We start from the raw sequence: 27085 nt of genomic DNA on the forward strand, positions 1-27085 counted from the left end.
CTATTCATGTTTTGCTACCACCCACCAAAGCATACACCATGAGGTTATGATTCAGCCCACTTAAAGATATTTGCTCCTTTCTCTGAGTGATGAAATTCTGCCCAAGCACTTTGTTGTTATCCAAAGAGAAAGGGTCCACTTAAATGCAGGGAAAATCTTTGCTTTATAATTTTTAATGCTTTTTTTGCCCTTCAATTTTCTTTCGCAATGACCTGAGTCTTGAGTATTGTGCTGAGTGATGCATGCAGACACATAGTAAGTAATGCTGTAACGGTGCCCTCCTTCATGCTCTGGCACATACTTCTAGAGCTGCCAGATTTTCCATTTTCATTACTTGGTGGCAAAGGCTGGTAATATGGATAGTCAGCCGAAAAAGGTTATTGTAATTGGGTTTTGTGCTCTTATTTCCCATCTAATTTTTGAGTATTCCTACTCACACTGAAGAACATTGGATGTATCGATGGGGGTAAGTAAGTGGGTGGGTTACAGAAAGACAAAAGTTTTGTTTATAAAAGAAAAATCAGGCCAACAGAGACCATACAGCTCAAGTTTTTGCTTTGCTAGGATGTCTTCATGTGATAAAGCCAATGTAAATATCGCTCTCCTCCGGGTGCGTTTGAAGTAGGTGTTGATCCTGTCTTAAATGAGCCATCCAGAGTAGAGAGAAACAATTATCCTAGCCTCGTCCTGGATATGCAACAATAGACATTCTGGAATATTGCATAGTATGTCACCTGGGATTTTGAGACCTATTATAGCCTTAGAGGCTGACGTAGCGGGCTCTACCGGCCAGTAAAGGCCCACTCCAGCATTAAAGGCCCAAGCGAAGACGAGGGCCTTTAACAAGGGAGCGGGCCATTAATGGCCAGTAGAGCCCGCATCAGAGGGCTCTAACGCTAATAGAACATTCCGCTCCTAGAGGGTAGAATGTTCTAATTTATACAACAAAGGCCTCACGGAGCCCAAGGGGATTGATATTCCTCCGTACTCCGTGAGGCCCTTTGTTCACAGCAACAGCTGGGAACAAACACTGGAATGTTGGAGTTCCGGGCTTCGGCCAGCCATTAGAAACCTGAGGCACTCCGTTGTTTTCAATGGAGCTCCCTACATTCCAATGTTTTAATATGACTTTATTCACTGAAAGTTCCCTTAAACATGTGTAACAAATTATTCCCTAAATAGGATACATTGTTAATCTGACTTCCATCTATTTTGCCATTTGTTGAGCAGATACCTCATTAAAGTGTAAAAACCTGAGGCCTAAAATAAAATATATATATAGTAGGTTTGCCAAGAGCTTAGCATGGGGACCATGGAATTTGGACGTTGTTTTTAAGTTCTTTTCTTTTAGTGTTTTAAATCCAATTACAAGATTCAGTCTGGATCGGAAATAGGAGAACCATAAAAAATATTTTGCAGCATGGCATGTCTGGTAATTATAATAAAATGCATTTTTCATTGTTCTCTAGATATGTGAAGAGCTGTCTACTGCCAGACAAAGAAAAGGACAAGAGGAAGACTGGTATTAGGAAGAAAACATTGAATCCTGTCTACAATGAAATATTAAGGGTAAGCTAAAGCAGTAGTGAGAGTTCTGCTGTGAAGAGAAACTTTTGAAACCTTTTATATTATTGATTAGCTGTCAAAGGTGGTTGATGCTAGTGTATATGAAAGATCTGGTTTGTGTATAATGTATAGGAAGGAACCTGTGGTAGGTGCTCTCCGTTGGTTTTAGAGCAGAATGTTTTCTCGGGTCTGCTAATGTGCCTATAAAGTGGAACTAATCACACTCTTTGAAACAGTGAGCTTTTGTCATTTAATTGTTCAGTAACCTTACCACGCATACCTAAGTCACGGATCAGTTCATGCTGCTGGACTGGTGTATGATGTTAAATTGATCAAGAAATATGTTACAAGGGATCATAAATCAATCTCTGTTTTAAAGAATGTCTATTTCAATTTGTCTTACTCCAGTAGAAAATAAAATAAAGTTCCTAAGTAGAATGAAATCCTGCCATGCAGAAAAAGGTAAGAGAAAGTTTTGAAATATATAAAGGGGGAGATGAGAAACCGTTCAAAAAACAGTTCCTGTTTGATTAAACATAGTGTTGGGATATTAGTTGCCTCTGTGTCTTCATTAAAATTGTGACTTCTTTACATTAAAAAATTGAACAATCCAGATTTTATTGCAAGACCATAGGCTCATAATTCAGTTTTAAAGCAATTTTTTTTATAGAAGTAGTTGCGTGTACCACAGGCTTAAAATAAAGATTTTAAATGTTGAAGACCAAATGTCCTCCAATCTCAACCCGAGTGAAAAGCCATGCTTTCCTAGATGAGTGAGCCCCATCAACACAGGGATATCAATTTCAGCTGGCTGCGTAGTTCGTTTGACTCACCTGAAAGGAGATTCAGAGGAAAACAGCAAATGGGGCTGCCTATGGGAAATTAATAGTTGTGGGGCCTGTGATCTCAGACCTGATGTACGGTCCTCTTGCTCTCCAAGAAAGTGAACAATGCAAAGCTTTGGATGATCTGTGAGAACAGTAAGTTCAGTGGAAGAAATTCAAATTTTTGTTCTTCTGATAACTGAGAAAATAACTCCAGAGGGAGGAAACTGTCTTGCAGCGAAATTCAGAGATTCAATGTCATTGAGATAAAACTCCATAGCATGGTTAACTTTGCAAATACAAATTTCAGTGAAAGGGAAACTTTGTCCAGCAAAGTAAGAAACATGTTCAGAAGGAAATTGACATTCCACAAAACTTTATATCTAGGTAACCAAGGAATATTTCTCCATATGCCTTTTATTATGTATCAAAATAAGGGATGTTCCCCTACTGGTCTTCCATCCACAAATCTATGTTTTAAGGAAATGGCCAACTTGTGAGTAGTCACTGTCTTATAGCACTTTCCTGCACATGCTGGTGAGCTTAATAAATGTGCCACACCAGAGACTGTAATGCCGTAATGGAATTGACATGTGACTCCATACGCTAGCAATACCAGGAAGCCCATGTAGATTTAAAAACCATCTTGGTGCCAGAGGTCCAAGACCCTTCGACAAATATAATAGACTCTGCCTAAGATCTTGGGATATTCCAGGATGGACTAAAACCTTCCATGTTACAAGTCTGTTTGCCTGACAGGACCAGATCTTAAGAGCCCTGCTGGTTTGATAAGAAGATGATTAAAAAGAGAAAAAAGAATGGGAATGTCTGTGGACATCTGGATATAATACGTATGAAGGCCAGGGAGGGGTTATGATGACTACAGACCCTGAGGTTCTCATGAGGTTGAACAAGACAACAGGATTGGGTCTAGTCTCCAACTGTAAAAGAGACTTAGTTGGGTGGATGTAAACCGAGCCATCAAGAATGGCCCTCAAGGTTCTGGAGAGACTGAAAAGTAGGTGTTTGAGGCATGTGAGCTGTAGATCACATGCTTTGCATACTCCTGCCATCTAGTGTTGGGTACGGATGTTTGCAAGTTGTTTTTCTTCTAAGAAGTCCTTCCAGTCACAAGATAAGGTGACTCCGCCTTTCGGTTATAGTACGCATGGGCATCGACTCCATTGTTAGATAGTTTTTTTCTGCCATCAGGTTCGGACGTGTATTGCTGTGCTCTATTTCGGAATCGGTCCTTGGGTTCCCCTCGGTGCGCAATCCACCCTACCCTCGACTGTATTGTTTTTGAACGCGTTTCCTTTTTTCTGCGGTTCGACTCGACCATCAAGAAATCTCCATTTCGATTGGAATCTCGTGGGCGGCCTTCCGGCCTATCCGAGTTGGTCCAGCTCCTTGTCGATGGAACGGACTCCTTTCAAATCCTGCCCTCTGTGCCACGCTAAATATCCACATACAGACTTACATCAGGTGTGTAACTTGTGCTTGTCCCCAGAGCACAAAGAACAGGACTGCGATGCGTGCCGACCCTTCAGATCGAAGAAAACTCTCCATGATCGTCTGGCTCGCTGGCGAGAGATGCAGTGGCAGCAGTTAGACAACACACCGTATCTCTTCGTTGAAGGCTCTGAACAAGAGGAGGTCTCAGCAGCCGAAAGACAGGCTTCAGCGGCGTCGGACTCCGAATCGGAGTTACAGATTCTCCTCGAGGACAACGATATGCCGAAGGGACAAGGGGACGGGAGTACAGTTGACCTCTCCCCCCACCAGTCCACCCACCTGCCCCCCAAGAAAATCTAAGGCTTTGGCACCACCACTGCCTTCAGGCCAAGGTCGGAACCGAGAAGAGGTTACTAATGCTCTACCTTCCGGCTCAGCACCAAAACACTCTGACAAGCCTTCCCGCTAGGGACCAAGTCGCCCAAACCCACTTCCGAGCCGAAACCTCCAAGCTCTAAGGACACAATGGGCTTGGAGCCAAAACTTTCAACACAAAACATAAAAAACATTCCTCGGAGCCGAAATCTTCAGCGCTGAAAGGACATTGAAAATTAAAGAGCTGCCTGTAACGCAACTGGATCCAAACATGGACGTTGTATCACCTAAATTGGATTCGAAACAGAAAAAACTCTATATTCATCCTGATGCTGGGCATATTCATGCTAAACCGCCATCCGAACACAAGCTTCTGAATGACGACAGCTCTTATAAAGTTCCATTGAAGAGGAAAGATGTGGGTACTAGTCCTTTCCAAACACTACCATCTCCTCCTCCTCCCTCTCCACCACAACTTGATCCTTTACACATTACATCTCATCAGTCTCCTCTACTTTACCCTGACGCAGGTGATACTGATGATGATGATGACACACAGTCACCAATAGATCCTTGGACGGATTATACCATTGATCCCCCACAGGATACCGACCCAGATATTCACCCTGCCAGACCATCTCCACCTGCTGAAAATCTGTCATATCAGGAGCTCATTGCTAGAGCTGCACAGTACCATGGGAGGCAGTTCCATAAAGAGTCCTTGGAAGAGGATTTTCTTTTTGAAACTCTAGGAACACAAGTCAAGTCAGTCACTGCCTATGCTTAAGGGTATGTTAAGGCACACAGATGACATCTTTAAAGATCCTGTACGTGCTTGGATTTCACTCCTAGAGTAGATAAGAAATACAAACCTTCCCCAACCGACCCTAGTTTTATTAAGGGTCAGTTATCACTTGACTCTGTTGTAGTATCTAATGCTCGAAAGAGAGCTAATTCTCAAGCGTCTGGGGATGCTCCTCCCCCAGATAAAGAGTCAAAACTGGTTGATGCTTCTGGCAAACGTGTAGCTGCGCAAGCAGCTAATCATTGGCAACACCCAATTTATTTATTTTATTTAGAACATTTATTGAGCGCACGGCTACCTCCAACGGAGGTGTCCCGGCGCTAAGCCTGCAAGGTCACAGGACAAGGGACTAAGTGCGGTCGAACAGCCAAGTCTTCAGCTGTCCTGAAAGCAAATTCTGGTTCAGTTTTGTGAATGTGTAAGGGCATGGTATTCCAGAGCTTTGCGGTTCCCACCGCAAAAGTTCTGCCGCCTATCCTAGCCCTACAAAAGCGGGGAATAGTGAGCATATTCAAGTGGTTGGATCATCTGGACCCGGTCATGTTGGTAACTTTGCAATCTGAGTCTCAGATATGTCGGGCCCGACCCATGGTGGCTCTGTATGCCATGGTGAGTGCTTTAAATTCAATTCTTCTGCCGACGGGCAGCCAGTGAAGATTCTGCAGATGGGGGAGATGGAATGACGGAAAGGCACCTTGCAGATCAATCTAGCAGCAGCATTTTGAACCATTTGTAATCTGTGGGTCAAATATGCTGGGAGAACTAAGTAGAGACTGTTTGAGTAGTCCAGGCACTATGTTACTAAGGCGTGAACTACAGTCCTCCTACAATCCAGTGGGAGAAAGTGGAGGAATTTCCTCAGAGTGCGCAGCATCCAGAAGCATATGGAGGAGACCAGACTAATCCTGCCCTTACAGGAAAGTGCATTGTCGAATTTGAACCCCAGATTCCTTACCACCTCCACAGGAACAGGGGGGGGGTTCAGTTCTGGCAGCCACCACAGCCTGGAGGGAGATGGGGTGGGTTGGTTAAAGAAGAGAACCTCAGTTTTCTCTGTGTTCAACTTTAGACCGTTTTGAGTCATCCAATCCAAGTTGTTGCTCAAGCACCGTCTGAAGTTGGCAAAATCAGTTTCCGAATGTTCTTTAAAAGAGAACATCAACTGGTTGTCGTCCGCGTAGGAAATCACTTTCACTCCGAGAAGTTTCAACCAGGATAGTGAGAGGGGTAATGTATACGTTGAAGAGTAGAGGGCTCCGTGCCGAGCCCCGAGTGACCCCGCAAACAAGAGGCTTCCGAGTGGAAACAAAAGGGCGAAAATAAACCTGTTGTGTGTGGTTCTCTAGGAAAGACTGGAGTCAGGACAGAACAGTACTCCGTACTCCCAGAAGCTTAAGTCTGTCCAGGAGAATCAGGTGGGCCACAGTATCGAAAGCTGCAGACGGGTCGAGCAGCACCAGCATAGCTGCGTTGCCCTGATCTATAGTTTTGCGAATGGTCTCAGGAACTTCCAAGAGTGCGGTCTCTGTACCGCATCCTGCTCTAAAGTCGGATTGATAGTAATTGAAGCGATTTATTAGATTCCAGAAATTCAGAGAGTTGTCTCGGAACTACCTGCTCAAGAATTTTTGCCAGTGCTAGCAGAAGAGAGATAGGTGGAAAGTTTTTTTATGCTCTGTAGGGTCAGCATCCGGCTTCTTGAGAATAGTCCGTAAAGAATGCTTCTTTCCAAGTCTCTGGATAGATACCTGATTTGAGCGAGGCGTTCCAGACTAGATTCAGGGGGACATTAAAACAAGGGGCCAATAATCTAAAAATTTGAGACAGGCGGACATCGCCTGGAGAGCCAGATTTACAGCTCCGCAGTTTCTTAAGAGACACATCCAATGGAAGAGGGAACCACTCCGACCAGGTATCAATACCATCCGAAATGGGATTAAACTCCATTGGAGACAAGTTAGACGGGGAGGTGGAATAGATGGATTGGATTTTATCTTGAAAGAATTCAGAAAGGCCAATACAAAGGGTAGCGGAAGGAGTCACAGACCTATCCAGAACAGTCAGGTTGGTGAAACTATTGTAATTTTGAAAAATGCTTTGTCTGAATTCTCGTCCGACTTAATTTTGTGTGAAAAGTAGTCTCGCATAGCATTACGCTCGTGTCTGTGGAACTTTTTTAGGGCTTTTCTGTAGGAACTCTTGGTTGCGGGGTCATATGCGTGTCTCCAAGAACGTTCCAGTTTCTTACAGAGACTTTTCTCTGCCCGAAGTTTCCTTGAAAACCATGGGGCAGAAGGTTTTTTCCTGGAAGATGTTATAGCTCTGGGAGGTGCCACCTTATCGAAGATGTTCGTAACCCAGCTATTAAAGCTGGATACATCTTTGTTGGGGTTCCCTGTCAACTGAAGGGGGTATTATGGAGCAGAGGAGTCATAGAATCAGTTGTGACCTTCCTCCAGTCTCGCCTTATCTCTAGAATATGCACAGGGCTAATGCTGTGGTGAGGGACCTGGAAGCTAAATGAAATGAGTAGGTGATCCGACCACGTCAGAGGTAGAGGGGCCGCCGCCAATAGGTAGGGTTCATTCGAAAAGATGAGGTCCAGCATGTGGCCGGCATCAGGAGTAGGGATGGTGACTCTTTGAGTCAAGTTATGCCCGGCAAGAGTTTCTGCCAGCTGGAGAGCTTTAGTGCAATTTTCCTTGCCGATATGGACGTTAAAACCGCCTAGAATAGTGAAGCTGGCATATTTCATTGAGAGATCAGCGGCTTTGTCACACAATTCTGCTAAGTGGCAGCCTGGCGTATTGGGGGTCTGTACACCTGGCGACCGATAGGGAAGATAAAACCCTGACACAGAAATACATATCCTCCATGATTCCTATATGTTCAGCCCTACTACAGGATATTCCCCAGCCCTCCCTCAGAACGATAGCCACTCCGCCACCAGTCTTGTTGCCTCCCCTAATAGCACAAGTCATGTGGAAGCTGCTGGTATAGCCAGCATCTTGACAGGGTTGGAGCTCTCCCTGAGCCATGTTTTTAGTAAAAAACATTAGTTCCCATGAGTTGGATTCTAGGGAGAGCCAAATATCCTCTGCATGTTTAGGGAGGGATCTGCAATTAATAAGACATGCCCTGATTAAGGTGACCCCGTCTGTGTATGGGGCGCTGGACTTGATAAGCAATCTATAGGCTTCCCATAGCTCGCTCCTAAATTAAAAAGACAGGAGTTGCAACCAGCTCCAAGATTGGCTAAATCGGGGTCTATCTGTAGTTTATTAACACATGCTTTATTATTTAGCTTAAGCAGTTGCTCTCTACACCAAGATATGCGACTCCTGGGGGGGAAAACGGGCAGCATGGCTGGCGGTGGCCGCGGTCTGGATGCGGACAGGCGCAGATAGGATTGCCTTTGGCGCGCCAGCGGCGCACCCGCTGCGCGCCGCCCCGCTTTTATGTTCCCCCATGACCGAGAAGCTAGAGCGCTGCCCAGCAAATGCGCCGCTTCCGGTAACTCTGTGACTTCCTACCGTGCAGGGACACTGACTCTGAGAAAGTTGAGTTTCCCTCCCTCCCTCCCGATGCAGTAACTAGTAAAGGTGAGTCAGCAAGACACGATGCAGTGATTTTAAATCAAAGTTAAGAGACAGATTCAAATTCAAGACAATAAAAACTTTCACAGCGTTCTTAAAACCAAGCTAAATCTAAAGTGCATGAGAGTAAAAACTGCACCCAAGGTCTCCTAGCAAGATATGATAGGGCCCACTGGGACGAAATAGAGCAATAACTACAGTTTCTCCCAGATGATTAGAAGGCCAAAGCACAGGATTTAGTTCAAGAAGATAAACTAATTTCCAGCACTTCCGTTAGATGCGGCAGATACTGCAGCTAGAGTGGTAAATACTAGTATCCTACTCCGGAGACATGTCTTGTTACGTATTTCAGGAGTTTAAACCTGAAGTCCAGCAACCCATTATCTACGTACGCTTTGAGAAAAAACATCTTTTTGGCCCTGAAGTTGAACAAGCGCTCCAAAAAAATGAGAAAAGATACAGATATAGCAAATCTATGGGAGCGCTTCAATGTCCCTTTAACAGGGGTTCCTTTCGGCACTCCTTATACAGGGGAGGGTCCAAATCCACAGGGACAGACACAAATAATTCCCAATCATCTTTTGCAAGAGGGTTTTTCAGAGGAGGCTATAGGGGAAAAAAACACCCCCTCCCCAAATAAGCAGTGACTTCTCCACAATTCCCTCCGACTATTCCACACCTGTCGGAGGAAGACTTCAAGATTTTCTCCCCATTTGGGAATTAATAACAGCCGACAAATGAGTGATTGGAATTATCCAACATGGTCATTGCTTGGAGCTTACCAACAACCCTCCAAACATTCCACCTCGATATCACAAATTGTCAACAGACCACCAGCACTTGCTTCAACAAGAAGTGCAATCTCTATTACTCAAAGGGGCTATAAAACCAGTCCCACGTCAATACCAAGGGTCGGGGGTTTATTCCCTTTACTTTCTAATTCCCAAAAAGGATAGCTCATCACAACTTATTCTAGATCTCAGGGAGTTAAACTAATACTGTGAGAAGTTGGCCTGGTATATGCTGGTCACTAGTTAAAGTGGCCACTTTGCACCTGTCCAATTCGACTCTTATGGTAGATAGGTTTAAGACAACCTTTTTAAGAAAGCTATCCTAGTGGTAGCTGTGGAGAGCAGCCTTCAGGTTAAGTCTCAGAGGAATGTAAAGCAGCTTGTTTTACCTTATAATCTCTTGAATTACCAAATGAAAGTACACCACACAGGTGTATATATATAAAATATATATGTATTTATTTCTAGACACACTCTACTAATCTCTTTATGAGATTAGAAGTCAGGAACATATGCACAAATCAATGTTTCACAACAAATTAAGCACTTATATGGCTGGGGCTCTAGGGGCGTACCAGACCATATACTAAAAAAGAGGTATAAGAAGAACGACTTGAGAAGGGAGAAGGCCTAAGGTCTTCAGAAGCGCTGGGGCCTCACTAATCCACCCAAGGCAGGTAAGTAAAGGACCCACGGGAGACGCATGCAGTGTGAGAACACAGCAGCGGATCCCAATAGACTTCAATGGAGCAAGTCGCGGTTGGAATTTTGAAGTTTTAGGATACTTCGGGACAGTCTACAAGTAAGTCACTTACAGGGTAAGTAGTTCTAGAGCCAACACACGCAGGAGCACCGTAATGCTGGAGTTACCTCACCCAGGGAAGCCAGGTGCATAGGTGTCTTTTGGTGTCTGGTCGCGGCGTCATTTTCAATGGGAGCCAAAGAAGACTTGCTGCTTGTGAAGACAGGAGAAGTGTCCGGTGGAATCCAAGGCTGGATTCTGAAGAAAGGAGACCTGAAAGCAGTTGAGACAGTGTTCAAAGTCACTTGCCAGTGACCCGGGGCCAGGAAGCTGGATGCCCACAGAAGTCGGGTGTTTTCAGGTGATCACGGGTGTCTTGACTCTTCAGCCACGAGGTCCAGGAGGCATCGACGATGACCAGGAGCTGGATTTGGAGTGTCCCACGAAGTCTGCAGCTTACTGAGGTGTCGGCAACCGGATTGAAGCCAACAAGCCTTGGCAACAGCAAGTCTCGTGCAATGTGAAGAAAAACAGTGGTGCAGACCACCAAGCTCTGAGGGACTCACCCAGCAAGGGTAAGTCAGGGCAGGCCTGGAGCAACCAGGGGAGCCCTTTGGTTTGATAAAGTCTTCTCAGGGCCCACAAGCCAACCGGCAAGGGATCGCGATGACGCCTCAGGAGGATTCACTTCACAGGAGCCCACGGTCATTCGGGATGAGGTAGGCCTCTGATTTTCGGTGGAAATCCTGCTGGAGGCTTGGACCACACGTGGTCCAATGCACAAGTTCGTAGAACGTTGTGAAGGGGTTGCAATCGACAATAGTGCACGGTACACGGGTATTGCTGTTCCTCGTCACTCGTGGGGTCCACTCGCCTCAGTTTTGCTGGGGACTCACAATGGCCGTCGAAGTCAGGAAATCCACTTCCGGGGCTGCAGGGACTTTGGACTCTGGCGGGAGCAGGAAAGTTTGCGACCGTTGATGCAAAGTTTTGGTGCCTGCCAAGCAGGGGAGTCACTCCTTGACACCAAGGGAGATTCTTCAGTCTTCCAAAGGTAGTGGAACGTCGAAGGTCCAGGATTCTTCTTGTAGAGCGTCGTCCAGGGATATCTAGTTTGCAATGGCAAGGTTTCCCTATCTTATACTAAAGGAAAGGGAGGGACTAGCTCTATGACCACTCCTATGGGAGGGTCAGGGGAGTGGGTGGTTACACCCACTTCCCTTTGTCCAGTTTCACGCCAGAGCAGGGGCAGGTAGCCCCTGAACCGGTTTGAGCTGGCATATGCACAGAGGAGCCTACTGCTCCCCCAGTGCAGCACTTCAAAGCACTCTAGGAGTACACCCACCCAGCCCCAATACACTAAATCCTGTCTGGAAGGTGGTGACACCTCCCTGTGACAGGATGCCTATTGTTGGGCCTCCTCCACTGCGAGTTTCGGTCAGCAGCAGGAGGGCAGCCCAGTGTCTGTGCTGGTGGCATCCATTTTGTGATGCCAGGGCTCTTTCAGGAATCTACCGTGTTTCCACAGTGGGTACATGTCTACCCCTCTAGAAGGGTGGAATCATACTCCCACACCAGTCACTGGTGTGGGGGTATGATTCCAAGGCGTTTGACACCAAACACAACATGTTTTGATGCAGCCATCCCAAAGTTAGCATTTACCGCTAGGTTATAATGCACTTAAAAGTATATGGTTTAACCACATCCACAAACACCCACCGAGAATAGACTCTGCCAGCTGCAGAGGGGCCCTGCTCAGGCAGAGGCACCCCCTCACATGGAAATCAAGCACCCTGCCCTCAGGATTGATAGGGCCTGCCTTAGGGGTGACTGATAGGTTTATATGTGTGTGTAAGGTGTTATATAGGGAACCTATACCTCTGTGAGGAGTGCTAACGCTACCTCACCCAGGCTGCAGTAGCAGGCCTGTGGTGTCAGATTTAGTCTGCTTCCCAGGGGTGGCATAATACATGCTTCAGCCCCTGGTAAGCCTGTGAAGTACCTATGCCCTTGATACCTAAGGTACCATATACTAGGGGCTCATAAGGTACAACAGTATCCAATCCCTTGTGCATCTAATATGCACTCCAAGTTGTTTAGAGAGAACAGAGAGGCTGGGGCCCTGATTACCAGGGTCCCAGCCAGACTATAGCCAGAAACCAGTGTTAACATCAGAAATAAAGTGGGGCCAACATAAGTGCAGATCCTACTCTCCTACAAATACATACTGTTAGATCACTGTCACATTATGACTTTTAAAAGGTACTTCCTCTTTTACAGCAAGGCGACTTTGTCTACTCTGGATCTAATAGACGCCTACTTTCACATTCCAATTCATCCAGCTCATCGCAAATACCTCAGATTTGTGATAGCAGGCAAACATTACCAGTTAATGGTACTTCCATTTGGTGTCACCATGGCCCCCAGAGTGTTCAACAAATGTCTCGCAGAAGTAGCCGCTCATCTCAGAAGACGGTGTATTCATGTCTTCCTTTACCTAGACGACTGGCTTATCAAAGCAAGCACATACCAGAACTGTATACTACACACTCGGGCAACAGTACACCTACTTCTTCAGTTAGGTTTCACAATCCATGCACAAAAATATCACCTGTGCCCTGCGCAAGTGCAATCTTATTTAGGAGCTTCCCTCAACACTCTCAAAGCTCTAGCCTCTCCCAATGTAGCCAGGATTCGCACTATTCAGGCCACAATACTGCAATTTCAACCCAATCAAACATTACCAGCCCGAGACGTTATGCAACTGCTGGGAATGATGGCATCCTGCATTGCAATCGTACCTCACGCAAGGCTTCACATACGTCCTCTGCAGGAATGCCTAGCGCGTCAGTGGAATCAGTCACGGGGTCAATTAACTGATCTAGTGTTGGTAGACGGGCACACCCATCGCTCTCTGCAGTGGTTGAACCCTCAAAGCTTATCAAAAGGGCGGTCCTTCATAGACCCGATTCCACAGACTGTACTGACAGCAGACCCATCTTTAATTGGTTGGGGTGCCCATGTCCAACATCACACAGTACAAGGGCTGTGGTCAGACAATCACAAACTTCTCCACATCAACTACCTGGAAGTTCTAGTTGTGTTCCTAGCACTTAAAGCTTTCCACATTCACCCTCTAGGCAAAACTGTCCTAGTCCGCACATACAACATGACCGTGATGTATTATCTGCAGAAACAAGGAGGGACAGCTGTTGCACCTGGTACAAAGCATTTGAAGTTGGGCAATTCATCACAAAATGTATCTCCTAGCAGAACACCTTCCAGGGGTAGACAATCAAATTGCCAACCTGCTCAGCAGACACAGGCAGCAAGTTCACGAGTGGGAACTTCATCCTCAAGTTCTTCTTCCCTACATTCAACAATGGGGATTTCCACAGATCTGTTTGCCCCAGTACACAACGCACAATGCCCAAACTTTGCATCCAGGTCCCCACACCATCTATCCAAAGGCAATGCTCTATGGATTAATTGGTCAGGGATATTTGCCTACGCTTTTTAGCTTCTCCTATTAATTCCACTACTGGTTCGGAAGCTCAGACAAACATCCCTCACTTCCCACATGGCCTCGTCAACCTTGGTACACCACCCTGTTATAACCGTCGGTGGTGCCACATCAAAAGCTACATCTCACACCCAGTCTCCTCACTCAGAGCCATGGAGAAATCAGACATCCAAATCCCAAAGAACTCAACTTAGCGATTTGGCTCCTGAAGTCATAGAGTTTGGTTATTTACAACCGATAGACCCTGGTTGCAGACTCAGTTCACAAACTGTAATAGCAACAATGTTATCTATTTACTCACATGCCCGTGCAAGTTGAGATATGTGGGTATGACCACCCGAAAGGTGAGATTACGTATGACAGAGCATAAGAGCACCTTTAGGTGCCGCAAATCCAACACAAAGCTCACCAGACATTACACAGAAGCCAATCATACTACAGAGGATTTCCATTGGACAATACTGGAGAAACCAACTATCCCACAACACATCAGTAACATCTCCAATTTTTTGTTTACCAAAGAACAAAAATGGGTCCATAGGCTTTGTTGTGACACTCTGGGATTAAACGATGACATTCCCTGGACGAGCATCCAACACTGATGAGGTGTGTCGCACAATTGGGCGGTGCAGTAATGAGGCATCGTGGCATTCCGGGTCTAACGTGTATCTATAATGGATGAAGAACTAATTTCGGCCCTCCGCTATATCACTATGTTTACCTTTGGCACTTCGATAGGACACACTAGAGGTGAACTACTGCAATAGGAGCATGGGAGCGCCTCCTAACTTTTGATGTTGAAGGGGCATAAGCATGTTAATGAGTCCCTTTTACTAAATACCACACTACCCACTTAATAGACAAGGGGAATACTAGATGCTAACTACCACAACTAAATCTAAACTAATACGGAAGAGGCTATCTATCTTTATTCCTTTTTGCGGTATACCAGCATCCTAAATAAGCGATTTATAACGTGCACCTAGTACATCGCCCAGAAGCAGAGTACATATAATGAGCTCTTTGGCCCATTTGAATTACATCATTGACTTTGCCCACGGTACTTGATTGCCGAGCAGTGGATGGTATCGATTTGGGTCTCTTAGTCCGGCTCGAATTTGGAACAGACGTAGAGCTAATTGTTTGAGGGTTAAATGTCTAGGCTAACCCGTTTCTATTGTGCTTGGTATTTATGTATATTTGTATGCCGTGTTGCTTCGTGTATAGTTGTTCCTGAAGCGCACATAGAGCGATTAACTACATCTCCCATGAGGCATGCTGCTTTTTGTAGTTCCCCTTTTAGATTGGCTGACCATAGCTTCTATCTATTCAGCAGGAGGCGTGCTTTTTCGAAGCACGTAGCCGGTGTTTGTAAACTACTTCTCCCATGAGACACGCCGCTTTTCCTGTAGTTTCACTGTTTTGGACACGGCGGCCGCCGTAGTCCTCTGCCACACAACGTAAGGCGTACCGGCGTTGGCGTGAGTATTTGAACACACTCCCGGTTCCGGCACGTTGCCTCCCACCCTGCTTAGGAAAGCCAGGGGCAACGACGGATAGGTGAGTTGTGCTGCCAACCGAGCGCCTTAAATCTCGGGTCTTTATTTCGTTTTTTCTCTTTATTAGAGTTTATATGAGGAATGCTCATTAGCGACCCGTATATTTTAGTACTAGGACACGTGATTTATAGAACTGGGGAGGATGGCTGTCACTTTCCCGGTAGTTTGTACAAGAGCCAGATGATGATGATGGACTCTGGCCGTTTACTAGCCAGAGATACTAGCCAGCCTAAAAATATCCTTTTTAATAACCACATAACCTTAAGTAGCTGATTTACTGAGAAAGGGGTTTTTCTGCACTGTAGGGGAGAATACTTTTTGGGTGTTAGGAGGGTGTTACGTTTTTACGTAAGGCGTTTGACCAACAAGGAGTACTTTATGGCTCTCTGTTGATCTAATGTGGTTTTAAGTAACTACAAAATAAATAATACAAAAAAAGGATGTTTTTTGTTTCTTTTTACCCACGATGTAGAGCGGGGCCTCATTAACCTGAGCCAGGTTCCAGGGTAGGTGAGGTGCAATCCCTAATCACGTTGGGTAAGCATTGTGTTCCCTTTTTCACAATAATGAACCAGGCACTTTTATGTTAAATTTGCCTATATATAGACGGCACAATTTTTTCTGAATTGTTTAATGAGGTGTGCTAACTATCCTTTCTCCTCAGGTGATGCTAGCACCCTGTGATATAGAGGATTAGGACACAAGTGAGGTTGTATTTATTACTTCTTCCAATGCTAAATCTTCACATTTTATATTTTCACCGTTTTTGAATCCATTTATTTGAATGCAGTAGCACTAATCTTTATAGGTCCTGATGAAAGCCTTGGGTCACTATCCCGTGAAGGCTGAAACATGTTGACCCTCATTCAACAGTGACTAGTTGGCACTGCTTGTTATATATACTTTTTGTTTACACACTTTTTTAATAGAGATGTGCAGAAATGAGTGAAGCATATCGTACTCTTTACACAATCTCTTTTTAAATTTCACTTTTCTTTGCACTGCACTCCTTCTGTCTGGGGGTCACAGTTTTTCACGTGACTTTTGGACTTTTCTTTTCTTTATCAACCCACATGAGCAAGAGAGCCTTACACTAACGAGGTAGTCTCTATGGCGAGGAGGCATACCTCGGCTCTTAGTGGAGACCACATGATATAAACTGATTGTGAGAGGTGACTTTGCTCTCAACTTTGGTCTCTTTGGTTGAGTCGGTTTGATGGTTTTCCGTGCTCTGCTCTGACATTGTTTGGGTTTGATATTCCACACACTACTTTTTCTTTTCTTTAATCTTGTGCTGTCTATCAATAGACCCCCTATTCTGTTGTGTTTATACAGTCTTGTTTCAAGGGGATTAGAATTTGGGCTGGTCTTTAAATATATCTCCCTTTGACCCTTCATCCAGGTTGTAGTGTTTATGTTTTTGAGCAGCTTTTCGGCTGCGGGTCTCTCACGAAGATTATACTGCTTCAGCGGATAATCAAACTTTCAATGCAGATCTTTATGACTGCATAGCCCACACCCCTTGGTAATCTCCTTTTTTGTAGCGTTCAGCCCCTCTTTGCTGTATCTCAACTCTTGTCTTGGTCATCACATAATGGCTGAATTCAGTGGTTTGGCGTATGACGACGCAATATTCCAATCTATTCTTGACAATACACCTAGTATACTTGAGGGTTCGAATGTTCCCCTCATAGAGACAGGGAATGATTGGGGCAGACTTCTCATTCTGAAGAAATCCCATTCACGCTCTTCAATTCATGGCGCCATTATGGCTGAATATTTGAGAGCGAACTGTGCGCCCCCTGGGTTGATAGTAACCAATGCCCCGAGGTTGTTTCTGGATAATAGAGCGTTTCTCAAAGATTGGTCACTTATAGCATGGCGCTGTACGCGCGACTGGCTGATTTTAATTATCAGCACAGCAAAGCGAGTGGCTGATTCCATCCTCATTGAGATACAGGCCTTGGAGGCCCAAATTAAAATTACCATCACTGCCACCTTATTTAAAAAGAACTTGGACGAATCGAATAAAAATAATAAGGAGTTTAAGGACTCTATTCTCCTTTCCAAAATCGAAAAATTCAAAAAGGATTTGGCCAAGTTTAAACATGAAAAGGTTTATCCTTATACTAGTGAGGATTACACACCCCCTGAGTTCAAGAGCAATGGGAGGAGATATGGCTCTTCCTATTCAGGCTCCAGCTCTGATGAAACATCTAGTGACACTGAGAGACCCACACAACGCTCCAGAGGTAGAGGTAGATACACTAGACCCTACCACCAAAGAGGTTACGGGACACCACAATTTCAACAGTGGTGGCCACCCACCCCTTGGGGCTTTCCACCACAAGCCTTTCCACCGCACATGACGGCATACCAACCAGAATTTGACAACCAGTCTTTTTTAGGGTATGGCCCCCCAAGAAGTCGAGGCAGGCGAAGAAACACACAAGCCCAAGTTCACTGGGATCTAACCTCAGGCCCCTCCTCAGGTCCCCACGCCGGGACGCGGAGCAACACGAGGAAGAACTCGGCTCCACCCGCGAGCAGTGCCAACCAAACCTAGTTGTGAATCTGAGCAAGCGCAACCTCTCTACAGACGAGCTGTCTGTTCTTAACAGGGGCCTTGGCTTCGTCACCACCTCTACAGGAGACTCTTTCCAGATTCAATGCGAATTGGCACAATTCTTTAGAAAATTAAGGCTACATCACTTTTTCAGGGACAAAAGTACAATCGATCCTGAAGAGAGTGAACAAAACACGGGACTTAGAGTTAAGTCTACATTCAACCCTCCTACACACCTGGTTCCTCCACAGGTTCTCACCTTTGAAAAAGTGGTCACATGTGAGATCAGTGCCATGTGCAACACAAGGAGGGAGAGGTTTAGTAACCTACCACGAGTTGAGAGGCAAGCACTTACCTCCTTGTCTAGAGCGGAAGAAATTACCATCAAACCTGCAGACAAGGGGGGCTCCATTGTTATCTTGGATACCGTTGAATACCGAGCAGAATGCCTCCGCCAATTGGGCGATGAGCGCTCTTATAGGGCTCTCAGTAATGATCCTACAGACAGGTTGCTTAAATCTATCGGCGAAATCACCGAAGAAGCTCTCTGTGAAGGGTGGATTACAAATCACGAAGCACAGTTCCTTCAGACTAAATTCCCTGTCATTCCCTACTTTTATGTACTGCCAAAGGTACATAAGGCCCAGAGACCTCCACCTGGGCGACCGATCATCTCGGGACAGGGTTCCCTTTTGGAACCACTGTCCACATTTGTGGACCACTTCCTAAGACCTATCGTCCAAAAAATGCCGACGTATTTGCAGGACACCAAGGATGTCCTGCGACTGCTTCCCACGGTAGAGTTCGACACGGAGCGAGATTTTTTAGTCTCCTTCGATGTCGAATCTCTATATACATCCATTCCCCAAGATGAGACATTGGATACAATACGATCTATCCTTGAGGGTACCGATTTACAATCCATTACACCTGTACCCTTCATTATGACTCTGGCCAGAATGGCGATGAAAGAAAATTTCTTTAAATTTGAAAATACCATCTATCTGCAAACGTCGGGGACCAGCATGGGCAGCGTTTTCGCGCCCAGCTTAGCGAATCTATATGTCCATGCGTTCGAGCAGGAACATGTCTTGGCTCCCTCCAACCACTTTTTTTCATCAATCCGCTTATGGAAGCGGTATATTGATGATGTTTTGGTGGTATGGAGAGGAGATCTACAGTCCATAGACCATTTCCATCAGTGGCTTAACTCAAGGAATGAATACCTGAATTTCACGGTCGAAGTGAACAAGAGCCGTTTGGCATTTCTGGACCTATCGATCTTTGTAACCCCTGAGGGCTTAGGTAGTGAATTATATCGCAAGCCCATGGCACGCAATTCGCTTTTGCGTTACGATAGTCAGCACCCTAAGGCCCTTAGGGATAATTTACCCTACGGACAGTTTCTGAGGGTGCGTAGGAATTGTTCCACAACAGATGGCTTCACCAAACATGCCAATTTACTATCAGAGCAACTTATGGAGAGAAACTATCCCCGGAAGCTGGTCAAACGGTCTCTTAAAAGGGCCTCGAATAAGAATCGGGAAGCTCTGTTGGAACCGCCTGTACCAAAGCCACCATTGGAACGTCTCACGATGGTCAGCACTTTTTGCACACTATCCAATGACATAAAGAAAAGCATCAAAAAACACTGGAGGATTTTAAATAGTTGCCAGGAGAAAATAGCGATGCCACTCTTTGCTTTTAAAAGATCAGGAAATATCAAGGATAGACTGGTCCATACACGACCATCAACTGTGCCCAGTAGGACACTGGGCACTTTATGGGACCTGCCGGCAGTGACTGGACACCATCCTTGTGGGGTGTGTTCGGTGTGTCCACAAACTACCAACAGCTCATCTGTAGACATCGGGACCGATAGACCCTGGTTGCAGACTCAGTTCACAAACTGTAATAGCAACAATGTTATCTATTTACTCACATGCCCGTGCAAGTTGAGATATGTGGGTATGACCACCCGAAAGGTGAGATTACGTATGACAGAGCATAAGAGCACCTTTAGGTGCCGCAAATCCAACACAAAGCTCACCAGACATTACACAGAAGCCAATCATACTACAGAGGATTTCCATTGGACAATACTGGAGAAACCAACTATCCCACAACACATCAGTAACATCTCCAATTTTTTGTTTACCAAAGAACAAAAATGGGTCCATAGGCTTTGTTGTGACACTCTGGGATTAAACGATGACATTCCCTGGACGAGCATCCAACACTGATGAGGTGTGTCGCACAATTGGGCGGTGCAGTAATGAGGCATCGTGGCATTCCGGGTCTAACGTGTATCTATAATGGATGAAGAACTAATTTCGGCCCTCCGCTATATCACTATGTTTACCTTTGGCACTTCGATAGGACACACTAGAGGTGAACTACTGCAATAGGAGCATGGGAGCGCCTCCTAACTTTTGATGTTGAAGGGGCATAAGCATGTTAATGAGTCCCTTTTACTAAATACCACACTACCCACTTAATAGACAAGGGGAATACTAGATGCTAACTACCACAACTAAATCTAAACTAATACGGAAGAGGCTATCTATCTTTATTCCTTTTTGCGGTATACCAGCATCCTGAATAAGCGATTTATAACGTGCACCTAGTACATCGCCCAGAAGCAGAGTACATATAATGAGCTCTTTTGTCCCATTTGAATTACATCATTGACTTTGCCCACGGTACTTGATTGCCGAGCAGTGGATGGTATCGATTTGGGTCTCTTAGTCCGGCTCGAATTTGGAACAGACGTAGAGCTAATTGTTTGAGGGTTAAATGTCTAGGCTAACCCGTTTCTATTGTGCTTGGTATTTATGTATATTTGTATGCCGTGTTGCTTCGTGTATAGTTGTTCCTGAAGCGCACATAGAGCGATTAACTACATCTCCCATGAGGCATGCTGCTTTTTGTAGTTCCCCTTTTAGATTGGCTGACCATAGCTTCTATCTATTCAGCAGGAGGCGTGCTTTTTCGAAGCACGTAGCCGGTGTTTGTAAACTACTTCTCCCATGAGACACGCCGCTTTTCCTGTAGTTTCACTGTTTTGGACACGGCGGCCGCCGTAGTCCTCTGCCACACAACGTAAGGCGTACCGGCGTTGGCGTGAGTATTTGAACACACTCCCGGTTCCGGCACGTTGCCTCCCACCCTGCTTAGGAAAGCCAGGGGCAACGACGGATAGGTGAGTTGTGCTGCCAACCGAGCGCCTTAAATCTCGGGTCTTTATTTCGTTTTTTCTCTTTATTAGAGTTTATATGAGGAATGCTCATTAGCGACCCGTATATTTTAGTACTAGGACACGTGATTTATAGAACTGGGGAGGATGGCTGTCACTTTCCCGGTAGTTTGTACAAGAGCCAGATGATGATGATGGACTCTGGCCGTTTACTAGCCAGAGATACTAGCCAGCCTAAAAATATCCTTTTTAATAACCACATAACCTTAAGTAGCTGATTTACTGAGAAAGGGGTTTTTCTGCACTGTAGGGGAGAATACTTTTTGGGTGTTAGGAGGGTGTTACGTTTTTACGTAAGGCGTTTGACCAACAAGGAGTACTTTATGGCTCTCTGTTGATCTAATGTGGTTTTAAGTAACTACAAAATAAATAATACAAAAAAAGGATGTTTTTTGTTTCTTTTTACCCACGATGTAGAGCGGGGCCTCATTAACCTGAGCCAGGTTCCAGGGTAGGTGAGGTGCAATCCCTAATCACGTTGGGTAAGCATTGTGTTCCCTTTTTCACAATAATGAACCAGGCACTTTTATGTTAAATTTGCCTATATATAGACGGCACAATTTTTTCTGAATTGTTTAATGAGGTGTGCTAACTATCCTTTCTCCTCAGGTGATGCTAGCACCCTGTGATATAGAGGATTAGGACACAAGTGAGGTTGTATTTATTACTTCTTCCAATGCTAAATCTTCACATTTTATATTTTCACCGTTTTTGAATCCATTTATTTGAATGCAGTAGCACTAATCTTTATAGGTCCTGATGAAAGCCTTGGGTCACTATCCCGTGAAGGCTGAAACATGTTGACCCTCATTCAACAGTGACTAGTTGGCACTGCTTGTTATATATACTTTTTGTTTACACACTTTTTTAATAGAGATGTGCAGAAATGAGTGAAGCATATCGTACTCTTTACACAATCTCTTTTTAAATTTCACTTTTCTTTGCACTGCACTCCTTCTGTCTGGGGGTCACAGTTTTTCACGTGACTTTTGGACTTTTCTTTTCTTTATCAACCCACATGAGCAAGAGAGCCTTACACTAACGAGGTAGTCTCTATGGCGAGGAGGCATACCTCGGCTCTTAGTGGAGACCACATGATATAAACTGATTGTGAGAGGTGACTTTGCTCTCAACTTTGGTCTCTTTGGTTGAGTCGGTTTGATGGTTTTCCGTGCTCTGCTCTGACATTGTTTGGGTTTGATATTCCACACACTACTTTTTCTTTTCTTTAATCTTGTGCTGTCTATCAATAGACCCCCTATTCTGTTGTGTTTATACAGTTATATTTACAACTACCACCAGACTGTATGAATATTCTCAAAGAGGCTAGAAAACCTACTACCAGAGCATGTTATGCAGCAAAATGGAAAGGGTGTGTTATCTATTGTAACAACATCATCAATCCACTTGATACTTCTGTACAGAACATCATCTGTTATCTGTTGCATTTAGAGTAACCTGGATTGGCTTACACATCCATTTGTTTACACCTAGCAGCAGTACCCGCATACTTGCAAAAAGACAGCACTTATCTCTATTCAGAGTACCAGTGATCAAAGCCTTTATGGAAGGATTAAAAAGGGTGATACCACCAAGATTTTCCCCTGCCCCAGAGTGGAACTTAAACATAGTCCTTACAAGGCTAATGGGTCCACCTTTTGAACCAATGCACAGATGTCAGTTACAATTCCTCTCGTGGAAGGTTGCTTTCCTCATAGCAATAACCTCACTAAGGAGAGTTGGTGAACTTAATGCATTAACTATACAAGAGCCTTTCTTTCAACTTCACAAAGGTAGGGTGGTTCTTCGAATCAATCCTAAATTTCTCCCTAAAGTAGTTTCTGCCTTTCATATCAATCAATCAGTTGAGTTACCCGTGTTCTTTCCTCAACCTGATTCTGTAGCAGAGCGAGCTCTACACACAATAGATGTTAGAAGAGTTCTACTATATTATGTAGAAAGAACCAAAGAATTTCGCACAGCAAAACAACTATTTGTTGCTTTTTCTCCACCATACAAACGCAATTGCATATTTAAGTCGGGTATTGCAAGATGGATTGTAAAATGTATCCAAACATGTTATGCTAAAGCAAAAATAACCTTGATAATAACCCCTAGAGCACATTCCAATCGCAAAATAGGGACTACTATGTCCTTCTTTGGGAATTTCCCCCTAGCCGACATCTGGATGGCAGCAACATGGTCAACACCGCACCAAACACTATTGTGTAGATGTGTTTGCCAGACAAGCAAATGTAGGCCAAGCAGTACTTAAAACACTGTTTCAAACAACTACAACCACTAAAGGTTAGCCACAGCTTTGGGAGTATACTGCTATATGGTCCATGCAAAGCATGTGATCTACAGCTCACATGTCTCGAACAGAAAATGTTACTTACCCAGTAAGCATCTGTTCTTGGCATGTAGAGCTGCAGATTCACGTGCGCCCACCCGCCTCCCCGGTCTCCTGTGGTTGTTGCAGTTTCCAATTGACATTCATACGCATAAACATCTCTATTCTACACTCACTAACTCCATTCTCACCCTCTGCGGGAAAACAATCTAACAATGAAGTTGATGCCCATGCGCACTATTACCCAAAAGAGTAGTCGCCTTACCTCGTGACTGGAAAGACTTCTTTAAAGAAAAACTGCAAACATCCGCACCCAACTCTAGATGGCGTGAGTATGCAAAGCATGTGAATCTACAGGTCTACATGCCAAGAGCAGATGCTTACCGGGTAAATAACATTTTCCTTATGAAGCTGCCAGTCATTTCTTCGCTGGTGTCTTTGTAATGGCGCGAGCACCAATATGCCTCTTTATTGAGAGATCTTGGAAGTATTCTGCTGTGATTGAGACATGATTTTGAAGACCGTATTCCCAGAACTGTTTTGCTAACTCCAATAGAACTTGATTGAGCACCCTTTAGATGATTTATTCATATTACTGATTTATGATTGTCTATTTGGAGAAAAATTGAACAACACTTTATTTTGTATGAATGATTGCATCGCAGTTTAGCTGGTAAACCGCTCTAAACAGTTGATAAGCATTGAAGACTCCTTCTGAGACCATGTTCCTTCAAATGAGTATTTGCCGCAATATACAGTCTCCTCCTTCCCAACCAGACAAACTTGCATCAGACTCTAATAGACGATATTGGGCGGAACTGAAGATGGCTTGGACTAACGGCAGTGGAAATGTTCCAGAAGCATGGAGCTTCTTCATTTGTTTCTAAATTGAAAGGAATTGTGTCTGAGTACAAAATAATTTTTAGGTGGGCAGTGCTCGATATTGAAGGGATTCTGTGGGAGACTGCTTGCATTGCAGACTAGAGTAACAATTCTTGCTGTGTGGTGTAATGGAGAATGGGGGATAGTGTTAAGAAATGTGCTAGTTTTTTCCAGCCGTGGCCCGTGCAGGTAAGAGCGGTGGGGCCGAGTGTGGGGGGGGGGGGGGGGGAGGGGTGATATCAACAGACCACAAGGGAAAATTAAATACATAATTTTCCTTTGTTGTCAGTCAATTCCTCCTTACTCTGCTCCACCGCTCCTACCGGCATGGGCCGCAGCTGGTTCTTTCTAAGTCCAGATCAGTTAAGCTTCTGGTAATTTCAGAGTGAAAGAAAAGGAATTGACGTGGAAACCCAGAAATTTACCATGACTGAGCAGGGAGAATACAGGGTTTCTCCTTGTTTATTACAAAACCCAAACTTTCCTGGAGGAAATTGGCAGATGAAGATGTTGTAGAAGGATCTGATGTCCCTTCAGAAACATTTTCATTGGTCAACTTTGACTGCCTTTTTAACATATTTTTCCTGGGACAGAATTAATGAACTGTACCAGCTCCTGTTTCAGTGTCTATATCAAGGGTAAAAACATAATCCTCATCAGTATCCCAGAGGTTTAACTTGGGAGCATTTGAGTTTCTGAACGCCTGACCTACTTCGGTGCCAGTTGGTCTAGATAATGACTGACAGACAGAACCTAAAACCTATTGAGCATCTCTGTTCATTTCTCCAGCAATGTCGAGACTCTCTTCAGCAGACTTTTAACCTGTGGCCATATTGGAATTATTAGATATGTGCATTCTTTTCACAACCAAAGTCATTTTCATTGCAAAAGATACCACATAATAATCAGGAGAGGAATGGGTTGGACGTGCTGCCACCAGCAGATTGGGTCTGGGTGAGAATCTTGACCTACCTCGACATTTTTGCAAATACCCTGCACCATAATAGACACACAATCTCCCATAGCAGTTTTTTTTTTTTTTACAGAGCCAGGAACTGTGATCAATGAAATTTGTTACATTTCTCTTATAATACTATTTACTTTAATTGTTATCGGGGTCAGAATCTGTTATTAAGTCACTTCTGTGATATTTTGTGTACAAACACTCACTCACTCTATCTCTCTCTCCTTTTCTCTCTCTCCTTTTCTCTCTCTCCTTTTCTCTCTCTCCTCCTCTCTCTATCTCCTTCTCTTTCTCTCTCCTTCTCTCTCTCTCTCTCCTTTTCTCTCTCCTTTTCTCTCTCCTTTTCTCTCTCCTTTTCTCTCTCCTTTTCTCTCTCCTTTTCTCTCTCCTTCCCTCTCTCCTTCTCTCCAGAAATCTACCACAAATGCAGTTGAAACTGCTATTAAAATAAAAGGTATTTTGTTCTCAATAAAATGCTCTATACATTAAGTATGACATTAAATGTATGTGAGATTCGAACCTGCGCATCATGTAATGAATCTCCGCTCGGTCAGAACAAAATATTTTTCCTATGAAACAAAGTATCCTGAAATGTTATGAAGCCAATGCCCTCTTATGCATAACTGACAAAGGCAGTGTCATCAATTGCAGAGAAAGAACAGTGTTTGTAGAGCTCTGACCACACAAGGCCGAGCAGGGCTGCAGCGTAACACCTCTGGCCCTAGGTCAGCGGTTTCATGCCTGAAAAGGACGCTACATTTAGGGCGAAAAGCCAATCATTGTTCAACATGAGGAAAGTCTGTGGGGAAGAAAGCAATACATTCAAAATGACTCTTAGCACATACAGATATAGACATGATTTAGGGGTCGGCTGGGGTCGCAGCAGCGACCCCTGGCTTGCCCCTTGCTACCCCTAGCACAGTCTTTGCAACCCCTGGCCTCAGGGTTAGCATATTCAGTGCCAGGAAAACGGGCATCTGGGGCTCCATTCTTTATTTTCTTTATTACACTAATAGTGAATAAATAAAATATATTATTCACTAACAGTGTGATAAAAATGGAGTACAGGAAGCTGTAATATGCCCTTCAATGGCATCTGAGGTAAGTAAAAACTGCCTTTAAATGTATGTTGTGTGTGTGCTTGAGGGTGAGAGTGTGTTTATATGTGAGAGAGTGTATATGTGTGAATTTGCGACGCCCAAAAACCCGACCCCCCCCACCAGCGGCTGACTGAACCACGGACTGCCTGGCAGCAGCCAGAGTAGTTCCCTGCCTTAAACACATGCCTGACTGCAGGTAGCTGAGTTGAGCTGTGAGGCCGGAGAGCCTCAATCTGAATCATGATAGCAGGCATTGGTGTGGTCGAATCGGGATTCAGCGGCCAGCCACCACCCAGCTGGCTCTCGATGTCTAGCCCCTTTTGTGTCGTTCAAAGTTGGCGGTCGTAATAAAAATGGTTGTACGCAAGACACACAGGCACGCAGATTAGCCACGCACAGACATCACACACATGCACTTGTTTATATTAATATGTAACGTTTTTGTGGTGCGCTGTCGGCCATGAGAGCGGAATAAAATAATTGAGATCACGGCCTCCGAAACCACGTGGACCCTGCACCTTCGAGCGTCTCCAGTAAGCGGTCGGAACTATCACTTAGTCCGAAACGGTGTTTTGTTGTTCATCCGGGCCGGCGCACTAGGGTTCCCCTGGCCAGTGCTTTAAATGGACAAAAATAAGTGCAGGTACTCATCAAAAGGAGGGATAGACTGGGGGTGTGTTGGAGGGAGGACATCCGGGCAGTCGGGGGGGGGGGGGGGGGGGGACTGC

General features: G+C 44.8%; 1 protein-coding gene across 3 annotated transcripts in view; it reads left to right on the top strand.

Annotated features, from left to right (window-relative positions):
- Window positions 1–27085, top strand: part of LOC146805855 (synaptotagmin-like protein 2) — a 234820-nt gene that overhangs the window by 31008 nt on the left and 176727 nt on the right. For all 3 annotated transcript variants that reach the window (XM_085620557.1, XM_085620556.1, XM_085620558.1), the window contains exon 3: window positions 1470–1569. In XM_085620557.1, coding sequence (XP_085476683.1) covers window positions 1470–1569 — 100 coding nt within the window. The remainder of the gene's footprint in view (window positions 1–1469; window positions 1570–27085) is intronic.

This window comes from Triturus cristatus, chromosome 8, assembly GCF_964204655.1.
Source record: "Triturus cristatus chromosome 8, aTriCri1.1, whole genome shotgun sequence".
NCBI classification, from domain to species: Eukaryota; Metazoa; Chordata; class Amphibia; order Caudata; family Salamandridae; genus Triturus; species Triturus cristatus.